This window comes from Trachurus japonicus, chromosome 20, assembly GCF_045865225.1.
Source record: "Trachurus japonicus isolate A0001 chromosome 20, Traja_1.0".
NCBI lineage: Eukaryota > Metazoa > Chordata > Actinopteri > Carangiformes > Carangidae > Trachurus > Trachurus japonicus.
The window spans coordinates 21585194-21604852 of NC_140926.1; the positions used below are offsets into that span (position 1 = coordinate 21585194).

Consider the following 19659-nt stretch of genomic DNA (forward strand, 5'->3'; position numbering starts at 1 on the left):
TTATGCTGAACTGACAATATATGAAATGTATTGGTTTGAATTAAGTTTTTTATGGACACACCAGCCAACAATAGAAGATACAATGATTTTTTTTTTAAAAATGTAATTCAACACAGACACTATTAATTAGACTGAATACATTATCAAATCACATGCAGCGGCTTCATTAAGAAAATAATAAATTTGTAGTTATTTAAGGGATGTTGCATAAATCTAAATTCATATAAATATATGTATATATTTCTCCCAATAAAAATAACAAACACCGTTAACAGTTAATGTGCAGAACTTTTAAAAGTCTCTGTACTGGTTTCACACACATGGCATACCTTGTGCTTCTGATGCCCTCTTCTGATTGACACAAGAAACTACAATTATGGTGTAAAGTGGGCACTGTGCAGTGTGTGAATTTCATCCTCATGAATTTGATAGCATGGTTATAAATCACTTGTTTGGTTACATATTCAGATTAAAAGCAGCCGTGCCCCCGTCTCTCTGTGTTAAGATTAAAGCCAGTAGGTGTTAGTGCCCTTGCCCAATTGACACTGTCCTCCTATAGCGGTGCTTATTCCACTTTAGCCCACATGTATTTACAGATGCCTTAAGGCTAACAGCCCATCAGCTCCTATCTGAAGTCCTTTTAGCGAGCTCCATGCAACCACAGAAAGATCTTGCATCATTCCCTAATTTTCCAGACGGAGTAAAATGGGAACCTTTTCTAAGCGAGACTCCCATTATGCTTTTTAGAAGCTCAACACAAGTGCAATCATGCGACGGAAATGAAGGGTACAGTTAGACTTTCCGCTGCTGAGAGGGAGCATGAGAGCCTGTAAATTGTTCCGGCTGGACACGATAGAGAGTTTTTGCTTTTGACAAATACTATTTTTCACCCAGAGAATAAAGCACCTTTCCTACACTCCTTTACCACCGACTGTCCTTCCTGTGACACATGGCTCTCACCCATGGATATGTCAAAAGTTAAGAAATCTCTGCATACGTTCTTGTTAACTGTTTCTTTGCTTGGACAACACATGTCGTCACTTTAACGAAGCCAGCATGTTGGGGATAAAATGAAGAAAGGGGGGTTTGGTATACAATAGGAAACATTTTATTACTAAAAAATCATCTTATATTGAAGGTGCTCTTTCAGCAGCGTTTCCACAACTATTCTTTATTGAAATCACAAGATTGTTTTTTAACCACTTAAATGGAAAAAAAAAAAAAAATCATACATGAAATAACAGTAACTATGGACTATTTACAACAGTGGGAGAGGAAGAGGGTCACAGGTGTGGCTTCAACAGGCCAGCATTGTTTTGGTGTTTTAACACACTAGGCTCATACAGGAGGCACTTGAGTGTGAGAGCCTTAAGAGCCAGGATCTAGACCAGAGTGCTGGAGGAGGGAGGAAGGTAAAAAACATGGAAATGTCCAGCAACAGAAAACAATGACTACCTGCTTTGAAATTTAAAAACAAACAAACAAACAAAAAAAAGAAAATCTTGTTCAGGGGATTCATAATATGCATCTATTCCTTCAGCGCAGGCCTCAAGGCCTGGAAACTTGGTTTGGGGGGGAGGACGGGGTTTGGGGGTGGGGTGCTGTGACATGTGGGACACTGATGCACATACAGAGCATTTACACAGGCCTGCACCACAGAAATCTAGAGCACAAAGGGTGCACATTCAAAAAGCATGCATCGCCCCACGATGAGCAATGTGGTTAAAAAGACTGATGTATTTAGACGTCTGCATCTACGACAAAACTCCAACTGTCTGCTGCTTCAAGATTGTTAATGCAGTAAACATACAGTATTTACAGGAATTATAGTTTATCTTTTACACATCTGTCACTCCAATGCCAGTTAAATTAAAAAAAAAAAAAAAAAAAAGTCCATAACTGCATTGCCGGTATGAGGGGAAGTTTACAATGATGAATCGCAAAAAAAAAAGAATTGATGTTTTCAAGAATGGCTACCATTTCAATGATCTATTTACAATAAAACACAATTATGTATCCGTGAACAAAATAATGTTGAGGAAGAACAAAAGCGGGTGACATTCTGAATAGAAGTCTGTGGGTTGGCTGCCTCTCTGCAGAGTTCCTGTCAGAGCTGGTTTAGTGGTTGGTTCTCCATCTGCTCTGGGAGTGTGTTGGGAGTTCAGAGTGTTAAATCTTCTCCTGGATAAAGGGGTGCTGCAGAGCCTGGTTGATACTGATGCGCTTGGCTGGGTCCAACATCAGGGTGCCATCCAGCAGGTCCTTCAGCTGCATCACCTTCTTCCTCTGGTCCTCAGGCAGTCGCTGGCCTCCGATCATGTCCGTCAGCAGGTCTTTGGTGGAGTTGATGGTGCTCATCACCGTCACCTTCTCCTGATGGTGCACACAGAGAGACGAGGACATTAAAAGAGACGCGAGTCAATGATTAGACCTGCTGAACGTGTTCATTACATGCCAGGTGCGTCGTATCAGCCCTGAACCAGTAACTTTGTAAAATTGTAGGACACGTTCACAAGTGTGAGTGCAGAGGAGTCAGAACAGCTTACCCTTTCTGTTACTTTGTCTACTTCGATGTACAGGAAGTTCAGATTCTGATCGAAGTGCTTGTCTTTGAACAGGCCTTTACGGATCATCTGAGGGAAGAAAACCACACGATTGCATCAGCCGCGACTTCTTGAACACCGCATGGAACGGCAACACATCTCATCAAGCAAGAGGAAACAACTGAAAAAATTAAATGATGCAACCTCACCTTGTTGGGCATCTTGCCCTTGAGGTCCATCGCTAGTTTGATCATGTGATTGTTGGAAGATCCGGGGAACAGGATTTTGCCGGTGTACAGCTCGTGTAAAGTGCAGCCAACAGACCACATGTCGATCCCGTAGTCATACGGCTTCCCTATGACTGAGGGAGAAAGAGATCGTGAGCAAGGTCCGGCTTTGAACGCTACTTCTTAAAGCTTAGAATTTACACAAATAAAGCAACTCACTGATTTCTGGAGCTCTGTAAAACCTGCTGACCAGGTACGGTGTGATGTCGTTGTCCGCGACGTGGGAGGCAGAACCGAAGTCACACAGCTTCAGAATGGTCTTTGACTCATTCACCTTGGATGAACACAGATGAGTCAGTACATTTATTCTTCACTCTACGATCTGGTTGGATTTTACGCGTGAGTATCTGGACCGTTACCAGGATGTTGTCTGGCTTGATGTCAGCGTGGAGGATGTTGCATCGTTTGAGCAGCTTGAGGGCCAAGAAGAGCTGCTGGCTGTAGGAGCGCACGGCCTTGATATGAAGCCCCACGTCTTTACCGTATTTCTTCAGCACCTCGCGTAAATTCATACTACAGGAAACAGAAACGTATTAGCAAGTGAAATACTAACCGACGGCAACACACTCTGAGGAGAAAGAAGGTCGTTCCAGTACCTGAGAGGCTCAAACACCAGACACAGATGCTGCTTGTGGTAGAAGTGTCTGAAGAGGCGAAGGCAGTGGAACTTGTCATCAGGATCGGCGTCATTCAGCTTCTTGAGGAACTCCAGCTCTTTCAAACCCGTCTTCTGCCTGTTCACCAAAAATATATAAACATTTTTCATCCAATCAAACACATGTTGGTGCCGAGAGTATTGTATTTCTAAGTATCTCATGTTTGGATAGGAAAACATTTGTGTGACTTGTGTGAAAAATGTTGCTGGTTCACTCACATGAGCTCGTTGTTTCTGATGATCTTGACTGCCACCTCCTGGCCGGCCCTCGCAGTGTCCCTGGCTCTGATCACGTTGCTGAACACGCCCTGGCCGGTGTAGCCGTACACGTCGTAGCGCTTGTCGAGCGTCTCCCCGATGTTCACTCCTAGAGAACCCGAAAAACAGTACACCCACACGGGCGTGGAGATTTGTCTGATTACAATAGAGAAAAAAATGTGACTCATGGCTGCAACCGCCATATTCACAGGTCTCAGCAAGAGGCCACAGTGTTATGTTGCCATGACATTAAACAAACATCCATGGGTGTTTCCCCTTCAAAATCTAAGGCGCCACTTACGGTAGTAACCCTCAGCATCAGTCCAGTTGTCCCTGAGGTTGGGGTTCTCCTTGAAGTCCTTTCCTACGCCTGCTGCTCTCATCCTGGCGCTCTGCATAAAATAACAATTCAGCGGCTCAGCTGTGTTTCCTATTATTCCTGTTGCTCTTTAAAATGTAGAAAATGGGGAGTAAAATGCAGAAGAGCATCGTAAGAGAACTCATATTGGAAGTACTCACATCAAAGTCTGCAGCAAACATGTCGTCCGACTCCGTGAACATGTCAGGGGCCGAGGGCTTCTTTGGATTGGCTCCTGAAACAAACAACAGTGACACACCGCGTGATGGGTTTCTTGTTGTCCGCTGTGTTGTAAAACAGAAATATCTGGAACATGTGTTTGATTCACATACTCTGCAGAGATCAAAACATGCTGCAGGTGGCAGAGACACCCAGGCTTTGGATTACAAGCCAGCAACTGAATGAACACATGACAAGAAGAAACAAAATTAAAAATCCCTGGATCACACAACTCTGCATTTGTCACTCAAATCATGCCACTTCAGTTTTTTTGTCGTCTGTGCGCTGGGATCTTTTGGCCAAAATCATAAACGATCTACATCGCAATTTCAAAGTGCCAGATTTGTTCCTAAGTGCAGGGAAGCATCAATATTAACGCACAATTATACTTATATATAATAAATTTAAACCCAGTTCTCATCTTTATGAATTCCTTCCTCCACGTCTGCTGAACTCATCATGATCAAACTGGGGGAAAGCGCGCTGTATGAGCACTGAGAAAACCATTCTGCTGCCTATAAAAATCAAAAACTGTTAGAGGACCATCCAAAGTGATCCCTGGTAGAGCTTTCAGCTGCTCACTTTCTGAACTCCTTCATGTTCACAGAGGCCTGTGTTCCTCAGTGATGACGGGAGCAGATGCAGTGACCCACGAGTATTTCCTACAGCCGCGTTTCAAAGGCCTTGGCCGTGGCTGGAGCTGGAAGATGGATAGAGCACGATAGATATTCTGTGGGCACTTGCGTCAAGCCAACGCCATCCTACCACCGGCACCATCTGTTCCTATTCCAGGCTATATTAAGATTTTATACCAATGTTTCACATCAAACAAAACTGCCACATCAGGAAAAAGTTGTGACCTGCACATTCACCACGCTATGAGATAATAACGGAACGTTACAGGAAAGAGTTGTTTTTGAGGTAAATTCATACAAAACCGCTGATGTGTGTTCCCGTCGGGGGCAGTTTTGTTGGATTGTGTATTTGATGAGTTTGATGAGGGAAACCAAGAAATCCCATTAGCCCCCGTGGCGTAGCTCTGAGCAGCTCGCGGCTCTGCTCCGCCGTTCTAAAAATAACTTGCACCAACAATTAAAGGTAACGAACCTACTCCTAAAACTCTAGGGATTATGGCAATGGGCCAATTTGCCAAAATGTTGAACTATCCCTTTAAGGGAGGTGATTGCAGGTGGACGGTGGTGGCCGACTACGGAGCACACACACGTGACGGCGCGGTTCATTCAGTTGGCCTTGTACGCCAACACGTGATGATCCGACCAGGACATTTACCGTCTTTCTCCTGGGCGATGAGGTTGTGCTTGGCTTTGATGCTGGCCTCGAAGGTGTTGAGGTTCTCGCGCTCGTACTCCTTGACGTCGGCGGCTACTCGCTCCAGGATGTCGTCGGGAGAGGGCGAACGGCTGCGTGTGCTGCTCTGGGGGCTGCTGGGCTCTGATATCATGTTGGTGTCTTCATTCCCGACCTTGTATTTCTGTAACAAGGAGAGAGTATATCTCAAACAGGCACAAGAGTATAAATAGACATATTTGTAACAACAGCTGTTCAATCTTCGGCTTCACCGGTTGGATTAAATTCAGTTCGGTGTAAATGTGCACGCACCTGGACGATGGCCAAGCGCTGCTGACGCCGCTGTTCGATAAGAGCTTCTTCATCTACCTCCTCGCCGTCAAAGTCTTCCAACCTACAAACGCAAACAAGGCTTTCAAAAATGTGGCAGCACAACAACTTCCTGTTAATGGGAGCAGCGCATCAACAGGATGTGCTGACACAACTAACATCAAACCATTTGTTATGAACAAGCTTAATCCACTTTTACTGCACCAGATAGCAGCAAGACTATAAAAAGATTGTTTAATTAAAGCAGGTGGGTATTGTAACCCAATAACCACCACATGTTCAACTGATATTGATGATCTACAGACACTCACACTTCTTCCTCTGAGGACTCCTGGTCGACCTTCATGCCCTCTGAGAGGCTTCCCTTGAACTTGTCTTCATCTCTGCTGCGCCGTCTCCTCCTATCCCGATCGCGGGACATTGAGCGCCGGTACTGTCTGAGCCGACCGTACCTGTCCCTCTCCCCAGACCTGTGAGGATGTCAGACAGGGACACTTTATTACATAAAGTTAAGTCATTTTTCTAATTGAAAAAAGCTCAAAAGTGAAAAGCTAACTCTGGTGCAGGGTACTTCAATCAATCAAACTTATTTGTAGAGCACTTTTCATACAGGAAGCAGCTCAAAGTGCTTTACATTATTAAAAAAACCAAACAGAGAGGACATTTACACACATAGACATACACACATGCATTCACACACCCAAATATTAACTGAGGAATTAAAAATACTGAGGAAACGCTATCTTACACCCAACAATTTGTACTTTGCAGTGGGGAAAGACAATGGTTAACTTGGATTACATAAACTACACTGATGTACTAAAAACCTCACCTGTGTCCTAGTGGAGACCTGCTCCGTCTGCGGGGGGAAGAGCGGGAGCGTCGTCGTAGTGATGGGGACCTCCGTCTCAGAGGTGAGCGGCTCATCCGGCGGCGAGAGGCCGATCTGGGACTGGTGTCTCGTGATCTGCCGGGCCCCATATCTGGCCGCAGGCGCTTCCTGTAGGGACATCAGAGGGGTGGACCGATGAGCTCAACTGGACGTTACACATTCACTTGGATGTAGATCAATGGTGATGGTGAAAGCATTCAGATTATGTTTTTGTGTTTTCTACATGGTATATGATAACACGGCTCAAGGTTTGTTTGTTTTTTACTAGTAGCACAGTGGCCCCTAACTTAAAACTTTAAGTAAGAGCGCAAGCAGAAATTTTAGGGGCGCACACACATTGGTCTGTGACAGATTCCAGATTCTTTGAGTCGCCCGTTTGTGTTAAAATACAAAAAAACCCCAGCAAATGTATTGGTTGCACACTCCTCTTAAATTTTAGGGGCAAAACGCCCCCATGGAGTGGAGCCCTGGATACAAATATTCTGACCACCTTTGGCGATTGACAAAAACCACTCAAGGTTTTATGATAAATGACTCTTATCTCAGTCAGCTCGTCTCTAGTAGCAGTCACGAGTCAAACTCAGCTCTGTTCACCAACCTCAGCGGCGAGTCCTGTCTGTCAACGTCCCTCCTCCTGACGATGTCTTGTGAGCGACTGCGTCCTCTCCTGGGGGGGGACCTTGTTCTGGATGGTGAGTGGCTCTGTTTCGACGTCCTGTCTGCGCCGCTGGCCGCGGGGTGGTGGGCGTCTCTGTGGCGAGGGGAAGCGCTGCGTTTCCTGGCGGGGGGGCTGTGAGGGCCGCGTCTGTGAGGGGAGCGGTTCTCTTTCCCGGATGAGGCGTCCTTGGACGGAGACTTGGCCGGCCGCTTGTCCCGGTCCGCTTCGGAGCGCCCGGGCCGCTCTCGTCCGGGGGATCTGGACCGGCGGGTCGCTCTGTCCTGGTTTGGTCTGTCGTCCCGTGGAGGAGAGGGCCGCTTTTCGGTGCGGCCGCCTTTCTGCTCCCCTCGCCAGCCGGAGGGAGAGCTGGACTTCCTTCTCTCCTTGGACCTGTCAGTGCTATCTGAACGCTTTCTGTCCTTTGACCTGCTCCTGGCGCGGCCTCTGTCCTTGACACCTGTGTCCTTGGTGCTTTTGGTCACCTTGTCCTGCTTAGCCTCTTTTGCAGGCTTGTCTGCAGATTTACTGCGACTACGGCGCTTGGAGCCAGCCTTACTGCCCTCTGTTGAGTCCCGTCTCGATTTCCCACTTTTTCCCGCTCTGGGAGATATGGGTTTACCTGAGCTGCCTCTTTGACGCTGTTCTCCGTTTCTTACCCTAGCTTCTCCGTCTTCTTCTGATCCAGAGTTATAACCCTGGAGGATCAAGCCCATGCCGGACTGAACCTTGCCCTCCATCAACTGGCTGTCCAGCTCAGCTTTGATCATGGCCCTCTGTTTCTCCAAATCCTCCAGCAAGGCCCGATCATCCAGACTTGGGTTTCCAGAGGACGGAGAGGATTCAACCTTTTTGTGGCTCGTGGAGCCAAAGAGGGCGGCAGCAGAGGGGGAGGAGCCCTCTTTGCGTTTGTGTTTTCTGTGTTTGTGACGATGTCTGCGTTTGCGGTCCTTGTCCTCATCAAAGGCATGTTTGTGTTTTTTGTGCTTACTGCGGTGCTTGTGTTTTTTCCTCTTGTGTTTACCACTGCTGCTGTGATGTTTGGCCCCCTCCTCTGTCTTCTCACCATTAGTTTCGGCCTCCTCCTAGGATGAGACGACATGTCAACCTTGATTGAGGCATTGGATCAAATCGATACTCAAATAATGACAATGTTGTGATAATAGTCATCTTTTGTCTTCCTCTTTGTTTTAGAGATTAAGTTAGGGTTAGGGCTAGAGTGTTGTTAAAAAAAGACAGACCATGTAATTACAAGAACATAAGTATAATTTGAGTATATTTATGTACATCAGAGATTTGTGATGTCTGATGTGGTTGTGGTCATTTAGAAAAACATAAAAACATTAAGTGAAGACAGTGACACACAGCACCAACACTACAGTTTGAGATCAAATTAATTTGAAGTGCATCAACTAAAGTTAAATGAATGAAATTTAGCTCAGAATCATGACATCATACCACTGAAGATATTTAGGCCAGTTGTTGTCCACCCCTACCTCTTCCTCCTCTTCTTCCTCAGACATGTCTCCACTGTCCTCATTTCCACTTCTTTCATGGCTTTCCAGATCCTGCTTCCTGTTGAACAGAAAACATGATGTCATAAATGTTGAAATAACAATGCTGCATACTGGTACAAAAACCACAAGAGAGAAAGTTTGGGATTTAATAATTAACAGAAAATAAAGTGATATGAATTTGCAGAAGAACAGGCGTCTATCACATTCATACGCACAAAACAAAAACTGTATCTTCATTGTGAAATTGTATCAATGTGTTTCACTGTCCGGTTCATTTATTCCAAAAACACTGCACACAGTTATTTGTTGTTATTACATGTTGAAATTAAAGGTTTTGGTATTGGCAGACCAGTTTGAGGTATCTGTAGTAGGTTTAGGGCTCCAACTAACAATTACTTTCATTAATTAATCTATCAATTATTTTCTCAATCAATCACATTTTGTATAAAATGGTGTGTTTAGTGTATAATTGTAAGGTCTTCAGATGTCTTGTTTTATCCAGCTAGTCATGAAATATCAAACATAATCAATTAATTATGATACAAAACAGAAATAAACACCCAGTCATCACAGTGAATAGACTGAAATCTGTCCATTAGCGTTGAAAAATAGCCAATATAATGAATCAATTATCAAAACGGTTTGAAATTAATTTTATGTTGATCAACTCTGACTCATCACTGCAGCTCAAACCGGGAAAAAAGTTTGACAGCACTGATGCCTGCATTGCAGCCTGAACACACACTGAAGACAGTGAGCTTTCTGTTGTTGTCTCCTCCAACACTAGTAACCAATAGCAACCAGGGCGCCAGTCAGTTTTAGCATCCTCTGAAAAATCCCCTACTTTCTAAGCTCAGTGCAATCCACTGTTACAGTGTTTCAAAAGGGGGTCAATAAATATCTGAGTCTGAACTAGCTATTTATATTTTTATAATTTATGAAAAAACGACAGATAGGGTTCTTGAATTCAAGCTGCAAAGAAACTCAGATATTAGCCAGATATGGTGCATGTTTTGCATGTATGCTGTAGCAGTCTATCGTTTACGCTGTCCTCATTTTAACACGTGTATACAAACGAAAACCAGGATTCAGAAAGCAGCATGCAGATCAGATCTGTATAAGCAGCACAGGAGGGGAGCGCTGAGCAAACCACAGTTACGTAATGCGCTCAATTTAGCTAGAAACTGAAGAAACATAAGCAGTACCGCAAAATACAGTGACTGAAACTTATACAGATGGACCCGCTCTATAGTGCAATAAGGAAACTCATTTCGCACCATGTGTACTTCACTTGTTTGCGCTTCCCCCTAAGCTCGACCGCCAAGACGGTTTCCACTCATTAGCTACGATAGGCTAACCGCTCTTAGCCAACTTAAGAGCTAGCAAGCTACATCCTCAGGTAGCTTCAAGCCATGCTAACTTAAGTTTCAGGGTCGTTGCTTATTATACAACACCACCGATTGAATACATGTAATCGGACATGTATATAATAGAAGAAATGTGCGAAACCCAGTAACTGGGGTATTTGTGTGTGCTGTATTTTAACGAAACTTTAACGCTGGTAAGCTACAGAACGTTAGCAGATGTGCTAAGAACGTTAGCCAGCCGTTGGCATGTAATTTAGGTAGCCCCGGCAACAACGTGAACCTGCTGCTCCGTTTCACCCCCGTACTTCAAACTCACTAAACAGTTCCCCTTTGATTTCGGATACGCAAGTGGCTCAGACCCTCTTACTGCGAACTTATATTCTTAAATTAAATCACTTACACGTGTTCGTTGCCATTATTCATTCTTCTGGACGTGATGTCCATCTCAACGTCGGCCATTTTCCTCAGCTGAGGAGGCCTTTTCTTTTTCGATTATTTGGACCTCAGACGTGCAACATGTATCACAGCACTGACGCGCCCCCTGTCGGGGTGGAGGCGCACCGTAAGTCAGGTTTGTGCACTGACGTTTGTATTTTGTCCGCCAGAGTGCATGCTTGTGTAAGTTTACGTTTTCAGGCGAGAATATTATCAAATTTTGGTTTCTGCATGAACAAGTTTTACTTTTGATGGGCTACTTAAAGCACATTCCCCTGCTTATATAGCCTAGGTTAGGCTACTTGTAAGTAACATTTCCAGCCTATCTTTTAGGGGTAGGAGGCCTAGCCATTTCATTTAAGTAGCCTAAGGAATATGAAAACCCTCTCCACCACTGGCAGGAATTTTTAATAAATAAGCTGACAATTGACATGATTTGACAGAATTATGTCAACAGTAGCCTAGGTACTTACCTTTTGCCAAATTATGCTTTATCCAACCACTTGCAGAAGAAAGCCAACTTCAAGATTTAATCACTTTGAGGAGTTGGCTCAGTGTGTGAAGGGGCATGGTTCCAAAACATGGGGTTAAGTAAAACTCTATTGTTACAGGCATGCAGTAAAATTCTAAAATTAGCCCCTACATGATTAATAAAAGCAAAAAAAAAAAGCCAAACTTATCTATAGCAAGTTTAGGGTTTGAATCTTCAAAAATGATCAGTAGTCCTACAAGAGAATAGCACTATCAAATGTAACTTTTTTTTTTTTACATTGAAAACACTCTCAAACACACTGGTCTGAAAAAGTCACTGTCAGGCCTTTTGAGAAAGATTTTACTTTTTACTTTTATTTTTTATTTTTTCAGAAATAGAAAGTAGGCCTATAACATATAGCCAGTCATGTTTGTGTGGCAGTAGCTACTGCCCAGCAGAACTATTGCACCAGTAGCTACCCCTTGAGTGCAGTCTTTCAGAGAGAGCCAAATGGGCTACAAAAAGAGAATGGAACAGAAAGGGTAGGTTCAAGGAGGTTGCTCCGTTTTGTTATACCACAGGATGTCTTTGGTCAATCATGTGGTTGTTGAGGGCCCCTTGTGAACCACTGGGTGCACGTGGGGGTTGTGAACCTCATTGTGCACTTTTGATATCTTTGACTAAAATGTCAGATGAATCCTTTATTTCAACGCTGTCTTCTCCACCATTATAGGAGACATTTTTTCTGAGAAAAATGTTTTCTAAAATGTATGAAGAGATTATAAATCCGAAGGGTGGTCCCTAGTGTTATAGTGGTTAGTGCTGTCAAAGGGTTCGAATTGTGAATGCCTGTAGCTTCTGTAGAATAGGCCAAATCTTTTCTTTCTCAATGCCTGATTTCTAAGGAGTTTTTTTTGCATCACCAACCATAATCTCTATCTGACTATTTAATCTTGTTTCCAGTCTTTAAAGGTCCTGCCACAGAACATTTTTGAAGCCCAGTGCCATTGTGGGTCGCTCCAGTTTCCTCCACCAGACCAAAGATATGCACATTAAGTTACTGGGGACTCTAAAATGCCTGTATGTGTAAATGTGAGTGAGCTTGTTTGTCTCTATCAGCTCTGTGATGGACTGGAGACCTGTTTCGGTTGTACATAGCCCTCGCCCAATGACCCTGCACAGAGAAGCAGTATAGCCAATGGATGCATGCGTGACAACATTCTTGGCCTTACTTACCACATACTTACTTATCGCACACTTATCACCATGACTACCAAACACGTGCATGCAAAAAAAGTCCACTATCAGAGATATTGATGTTTACATGAGATGACAAAATCAGATTGTTTTCTGAAAAGGGTAAAAACACCAAATAGCTACCACATGGTTTAATGTTTTCCTTCATGCCATGTTCAATACAGACTGAAAAGCAAAAGATGTAAACTGTAAATAGCAGTCACTATCAGAGCTTAACACTTGCATTCAAGGAAGCAAAAGCATTATCCACACATAACAGCTTTATATGACGTATTAAATTGTGTTATTGTGAGGCACCTGTGGTTGCTTATTCACAGCAATATGATGGTGATGGAGCTTTACAGGTAGGCCTACACAGCATTAATACTTACTGATATCCTGGTAGATGGGTCAACTTCTGGCAGATGGCAGTCCTGCTGGCATTACCATTATAATCATGTGTTTCACTGACATCTTGTTTTGAGTAGGCTTGTCAAAAAACTAACTCAAGTAGGTTACTTTGTTATTAATTTACTTACAGTGTTGTTGATCTTCCTGCTGTGGACCCCTCCCTTTTAGCCTACATAAAGCACAATTCCAAGCAAATTCAACCTAGTTTCCCAGATATTTCCTTCAGATTCATTCTTTTAGACCTAAAATATTAATATTTTACATGGCTTTTCAAACATCCCCAATCTATAGCCCCGGGTTGACTTTGCCTGGAATTGTCCTTTAAGTGATTCTCTCAACTAGTAAATTAGCATAATCCATTCTGGACATTATAGGGTGAATAGTGACAAGCAGACAAACATCAGCAAAATCATCAAAGGAATTCAAATATCAACTGCCAGTCAGAGCTTTAACAATAAAATAGGAACAGAAATAGCTATATTCAAAAACATTACCGACATCTTCCAGATCCCCTAACCCTATAAGTGCAGTGGTCCAACAACCCACAACTAAGCCTAAAGTAGGCTAGGCTATACCACAAATAGACTCAGCTCATTACCACCTCTGGCTATCCGGGCCAATATGGATCATTTTGTTAATTTCCTGCCACTTTCTCCATGCCCTTCCCTTAGATGCAAGAGGGAACAGGTAGAAAAATGTCTGCTGAAGCAAACATGCGACTGCAGGGGAAACAAAATCCATGAACTTCAGCTGCAAGTGAAGACATGTTTCATATAAATTCATAGAGCAGTGGGTGAAAGACCAACATCTGCTGTGCACGATGTTCAAATTACTAATGAAGTTTAGTCACAGCATTCAAAGATCATTCATTTGATCAATCAATTTTGAAGAGGAGCCCATAGCCCATAGGCTGCTGGACAACCTCTATCAGTTGGTAGGAGGTAAGGAGGAAGTCAGGTGATAATGTCAAGTTTAAAAGGATTGTTGGTTTATGCAGTAGGAAGTCACTGTTGGAAAAACATTCACAGAACTAACAGATTTTTTTGACAAACGCTGCAGATCTGAGTTAGGCTATGACTTTTATAGCTGGAACTTGGATTTCCATAGTGAGGACATAAAGCAAACAGGCATAAGGTCTGCCTTGGCTCTCACTCCCTCCAATTCTCCAAGCTTCACTGCAGACACAATGAGGATGGGGCCATAAAACATGAGGTCCAACAGATGCTCAGTGAAGACAACCACAGTCCATTATAGAGCCTGTTAAAAACACTCAGGCGGTTCACTAACCCACCATCACCCCCAGCCCTTGCCCTCCTCGCTGGGTTTTGTCTTTTGCTATGGATAAAGACAGAATTATGGCTCAGAACGACTTGGTCCAAGTGAAGCCGTGCCACAGCCCACAATGCTTCTCAATAAAATGAGACCGCCCGCTTCCATCAGCGCAGATGTTCTTTGTTCTTTGACAGGTGCGTACATCTTTACGTTTTTCTTTCTTTGCTGCTCCTTTCTCAACAGATTTGCTTTATGAGCCTCTCATGTTGGGTTGTCTGAGGATATAAGAGCTGGCATAGGATTTACAAGAGTAAAGAAGCGGCCTTGTCGAGGGGGAAATTTATGTGAGCTTTGAGGGAAGGGATGAGGAAACGGGGTTACATTATTCTGGCTTGTGGACAAATGGAGCAGTCTCACTTTGATACTCAAGATGATTTCACTGTCGCTACCACAGGTGATTTAAATGAAGAAATCTACAGCACTTGCTTAGATTCAAGGAAGGCTGGGCCACCACTTGAGCATGATTAGAGACATCTGCATGAACAGCAGTAAAGTAAGGGTGTGTTAGTTTAGAGACTGGTATGGTGAGGGAGTAACAAATTAGAAAACAGGAGCTGTAGAAGGCCCAATTTTCCTCCTCCCTGCATAATTAAATATGGGTGTAGAAGGCAACTTGGGTGATAATCAAGACAAAAAATGTTAGCCTTGAAAGCTGTGCTGTAGGTCCACCTCCTAGGTTTCCAAGTAAACATCATAAACCACTCCAGCTACATGCTGAAGCTCGTACACTGTGAGTTTTTATTTATTTTATATGATTTTTTTAAATTTAATACCAAAACATGCAGTTATTAAAACCATTTGTAGCACACCAATCCAGTTTTAGAGAAAACACTGTTATTACCACCACTCATTGGATAATAAAGAAAAACAATATTGACCAAATCACATCATATAGTTGGCCATTTGTTGCTTTAAAAAAGTTTGAAGTTGTATATAATTTGGTAAAGGGTTATCTCATGGACGGGTAATAGTGAGTAGCAATAGGAACTGTTAAATCAAAACGTAAAAGGTTTCCCTCAAGGCTCAGTCCTTCCTTGGACCTTTACTTTTTACTTGTTATATAAATCTAATTGTCTCTCCAATATTTTTTCATTGCTTTACAGTCTGCTACAGAGTTACTCAAGGTCTGTTTTACCAATTTAGAAGTTGCTCTCAAAAACTTAAGTTCATTTTAAGTGCAGATAAATCTCAATTTATGCTTTCCTTCAGACCAGAACAAATGACTTCCATGTTAGTTTTGTCCACTGGACCATATCGCACAAGAACTAATGACGCACTTGCACTCCATTTACCTCAGGTTCATGCTGAACTGGGAAGCATGCTTTTGGCGTTTTTTGGACATCCCCCTGAACTCAGGTCCCAGACACTTGAAAAAATAATTCAATAATGGTTATTTTAGATTCTTAAAGGGATAGTTCAACATTTTGGCAAATTGGCCCATTGCCATAATCGCTATAGTCATAGCAGTAGGTTCGTTAACTTTATTTGTCGGTGTAAGCTATTTTTAGAACGGAGGAGCGGAGCGTCAGGCTGCTCAGAGCTATGCTATGGACGCTAAGGGAATTTCTTGGTTTCCCTCATCAAACTCATCAAATACAAAATCCCAAAACTCCAAAACGCTGTCATGGACAAGTTGTGACCTGCACATTCACCACGCTATGAGATAATAATGGAACGTTTCGAAACGGAGCCTTTTTCGAGGTAAATACAGGGTAAATACAGAGTCTGCTTGCTGAAAAACTGTCCCTGAACGCAACGCGCATCAGCGGTTTTGTATGAATTTACGTCTAAAACAGCTCCGTCTCGTAACGTTCCGTTATTATCTCATAGCGTGGTGAATGTGCAGCTCACAACTTGTCCACAACAGCGTTTTTGAGTTGTTGGGTTGTGTATTTGATGAGTTTGATGAGGGAAACCAAGAAATTCCCTTAGCGTCCATAGCATAGCCCTGAGCAGCCTGCCGCTTCGCTCCGCCGTTCTAAAAATAGCTTACACCGACAATTAAAGGTAACGAACCTACTGCTATTACTATAGCGATTATGGCAATGGGCCAATTTGCCAAAATGTTGAACTATCCCTTTAATCTCTGACCTTTTAACCTCTGTTTGGACACATTTTAACTGATGCTTGCTACTACATTAGGCCTACCTCTGATTTTCTTTAACTAGCTAACTTTTTATCTACTCAACATCCTCTTAAATGATGACTTTTTACATCCAATAATCATCAGGACATATACTATCTGGTGCCACATAACCTTTTATTTTACAAACAAACTTTTAAAATGTCCTCCTGCTTTTTTTCCAACAGAGTTTCGGCTTTGCCTCTGTTGTAATTGCAGACAAATGTGCTTACAATTCTGCAGGAGAGGGGCTTTAAGGATGAGTGGGCAAAAGTCTATTTTTCCATTTAAAGTTGACTCTTTCAGAGGAATTATACTGGAATGGGGTACTGAGGCAGAATGTGCTGACTGTGTAAATGTGGCCAAACCACAGATTGAAGCCCTGCTCGAAACAGACAGATCCTATTATTACACGAGGGGAGAAGGGGTTTTCTGATAACACTGATGCCGTTTCTCCATGTAATATAATCATCTCTAATCATTCATGCTTACAGTAAAATTAAACGTGCAGCGTACAGCATATACACACGTGAAAAAACTTCACCAAAATTTCCCGGAGAAATGGGGTATTTCACAATAGGGCACACGTCATTGATTTGTTCAGTTTTGTCTGGCTGTCAGTCGGTCAGCCCACCACTGCGGTCCAGACCAAAATAATTCAGAATTGGACATGGTAATTCAAACATTCATGCTCCATGCAGAGGATGAATCCCCCTGACTTTGGTGATCATTTGACTTTATCCATCTCAAACTGTGGTGCAACCATTTGGCTGACATTTTTTAAGCCACATCTATCATGGTAACACAATGATACAGACAGAAAATGAACAGCAACTAAAAAAAAAAAAAGTCTTCCATCAGCATTGCCTGTACATTGTAGAGTGCTAATTAACACATTTTAGCCTGCTAACATGTCAAGATGTTGACGTAGAACATCATCCTATAAAAAACATAACATTCATACATTAACACATATTTGTACATAACAAAATGTTCATGCATGATGATGGCATTCTGACATTTTACATAACACTGCCCACACAGCTAGCCTGCTAGCTTTGTGAGATTCATAGTCCAGTTTTCAATGTTTGCAACTTGAACACTGTCAGTTTTAAAGCAGAAGTAAGCGATCCGGTCGTTTTGGCTAATGCTGCGTTCCAAGCAGGCTTTTGAAACCGTAAGTTACATTTTCAAGTCACGACTTACGACTTTGTAGCGTTCCAGGCAACCCGCAACTCGCGTTTCTGCGACCTGATGCCTGTGAAAGTGCACTATAACGGCCACTCGTAACTTCCGATCTGTGAACTCACACCAGATCGAACTGGTACGAATTCACAGGTCGGAAAAACACGAGTTACGGGCTGCCCTGAACGCACCATAACTTCTTGTCAGCCGACGGAGTTAGCAGCCCCCGCCCTCGTCATGGATCTATTGGTCCTCGTCCCTACGTCACCACATTCACGCGCATCCCTTCATGCTGTTCTCTCTCCTCATTGGATAAAAACTGTAGGATACAAGAAAAGTTTTCTCCTCGGCTCAGAGCAGAGCAGAGTGACTGAGAGACCCGTGTTTCGGTCCAAACACTCTATGTAAGTGATTGCTGTCGGAAGATATAACTATTTAAGACTTATATTAACACAAAAATATCGCTTACTTCTGCTTTAAATGTAACTCTACTTTACATAACTTAATGTGAGTCACGTGAAGGAATGTCAATAAGTTACAATTTGCTATGTAGCTTTAATGGGCATATTCTCCTTCTAGATCGATGTTGACGGAAATTGTGAAATGTTGCCAATTCACGAGGCGTGTCTAAGTAGCATTGCTAAGGTCAGCACTGTGTACAAATGTAGGCCTATCCTATTTATATCAGTAGTTTAGGTGATCTGCTATTATTAAAACTGAGAAGTGGGAACATTCATTGCAGATATCGCGGTAAATAGCAGTGCACTTGCTAAACTAACTAGTTGTTTTGTACTGTGTTCATGCTGACCATGTTGAGCCAATACTGGTCACTGGCCATATGTCTCTCCTATTCAGACAATGACATGAGGTACGCCTCCTCCACCATTCAACCATTCATCACAAGTCAACACACTTCTCCCTTACCGTTTCATTCTCTCTCTGGAATCAGCCTGTAAGAAAATAATGCCTTTTTGACTCCATCCTGTGAGGTCGAAGCATAATCGAACCCAGATGTGTGCACCACTATCAATCCAGTGAAATTATCTTAAAATTGGTGTTTGGATGTCTTTCAGGATGACTCAGCTCTGCTTCTGTTGAAAGCTTGTGTAACACGTCTTATCACACCTCAACCACAACATGACGGTTCAAACATTCAGCGCTGGCCTGAGCAACTTTATTATTACAGTGCATCACATGTAATTTTCTTCCCACTGTGTAATTTATACTGTTGTAATGATATAGTTTAATGTTTGGTACAGTTAATATCTGAAGGAGCTCCTGTGTAATCTGTTTCACCTCATGCTATCAACAACATCTCAGATGAGCAATCCTGTAAAGTTGCATTCATGCAGTGCATCATAACTTCTGTAATTATTCCCTTTAGGATATTTTCCATATGCAGTGCCCCCATCTGCCATGAAATACAATGGGGGGGATCAAATACCACAAAGCTGCATGTGGAAATGTCATTAATTTAACTACTACAAAATTATACTGAAGCCTGATTGAAATGTATGTTTTCTATTAGTATTTTGCTTCAAAGAATACTCTCATTAAGTAAGATTCTGTTTTTCCATTACATCTCATCTCCATTTTGAATACCAGTCACCACCATAAGAAACTGAACATTCAAACATGTCCGCTGCTCTCAGTGGTTTTCCTTTCCAACCAGTACTCCTGAAAAGCAGATGGACTGCAATGTATCGGTAAATAAAAACATTTCCTTTCAGTAATATTTTTTGCTTATCCATACAATAGCAGTATCTTTTCTGTGCAGACAGAAGTCCTGCTGGCAACAAGGAACTTTGAAACAGCTGAGCATAAAGCTGTCAGACAATAAGGAGATCTCTCTGGACAGTTAAAATGTGCAAATTGAAACTTTATATTTTCCTGACTGGCTCTATTTCCTTATTCAGAGTACTTACTTCTGCCATTGTGAGCCAGAAACACTCATCAAGGTGCACTTGCAAGCTCAAAAGGGGCATGAAGGCAGACTTTTGCTCCCACAATCTGCTCTATCTCATAAAATGTAATGTGCCCATTAGAGCTAGATTGCCTTCTCTGATCTCAACTGTAC

General features: G+C 42.7%; 1 protein-coding gene across 1 annotated transcript; it reads right to left on the reverse strand.

The window, feature by feature from the left end:
- Window positions 1-1085: 1085 nt before the first annotated feature.
- On the reverse strand, window positions 1086-10855 carry prpf4bb (pre-mRNA processing factor 4Bb). Its single transcript, XM_085763846.1, has 16 exons — window positions 10790-10855; window positions 9002-9080; window positions 7449-8590; window positions 6791-6958; window positions 6270-6428; window positions 5941-6022; window positions 5611-5812; window positions 4263-4336; window positions 4045-4135; window positions 3705-3852; window positions 3427-3564; window positions 3190-3343; window positions 2990-3104; window positions 2753-2904; window positions 2547-2633; window positions 1086-2373 (listed from the first exon to the last, which is right to left on the reverse strand). Exons 1-16 carry the CDS (start codon window positions 10846-10848, stop codon window positions 2170-2172), a joined length of 3054 nt encoding a protein of 1017 aa, XP_085619972.1. The 5' UTR covers window positions 10849-10855; the 3' UTR covers window positions 1086-2169.
- Window positions 10856-19659: the final 8804 nt, after the last annotated feature.

Bases quoted from the DNA above. Each gene is read 5' to 3' on its own strand.
- prpf4bb (XM_085763846.1), bottom strand. From the start codon at position 10,848: ATGGCCGACGTTGAGATGGACATCACGTCCAGAAGAATGAATAATGGC. The intron at 6,023-6,269 runs GTGAGTGTCTGT...TTGCGTTTGTAG, and splicing joins GAGTCCTCAGAGGAAGAAGT to GTTGGAAGACTTTGACGGCG. The intron at 4,337-5,610 runs GTAAATGTCCTG...TGTTTGTTTCAG, and splicing joins CATCGCCCAGGAGAAAGACG to GAGCCAATCCAAAGAAGCCC.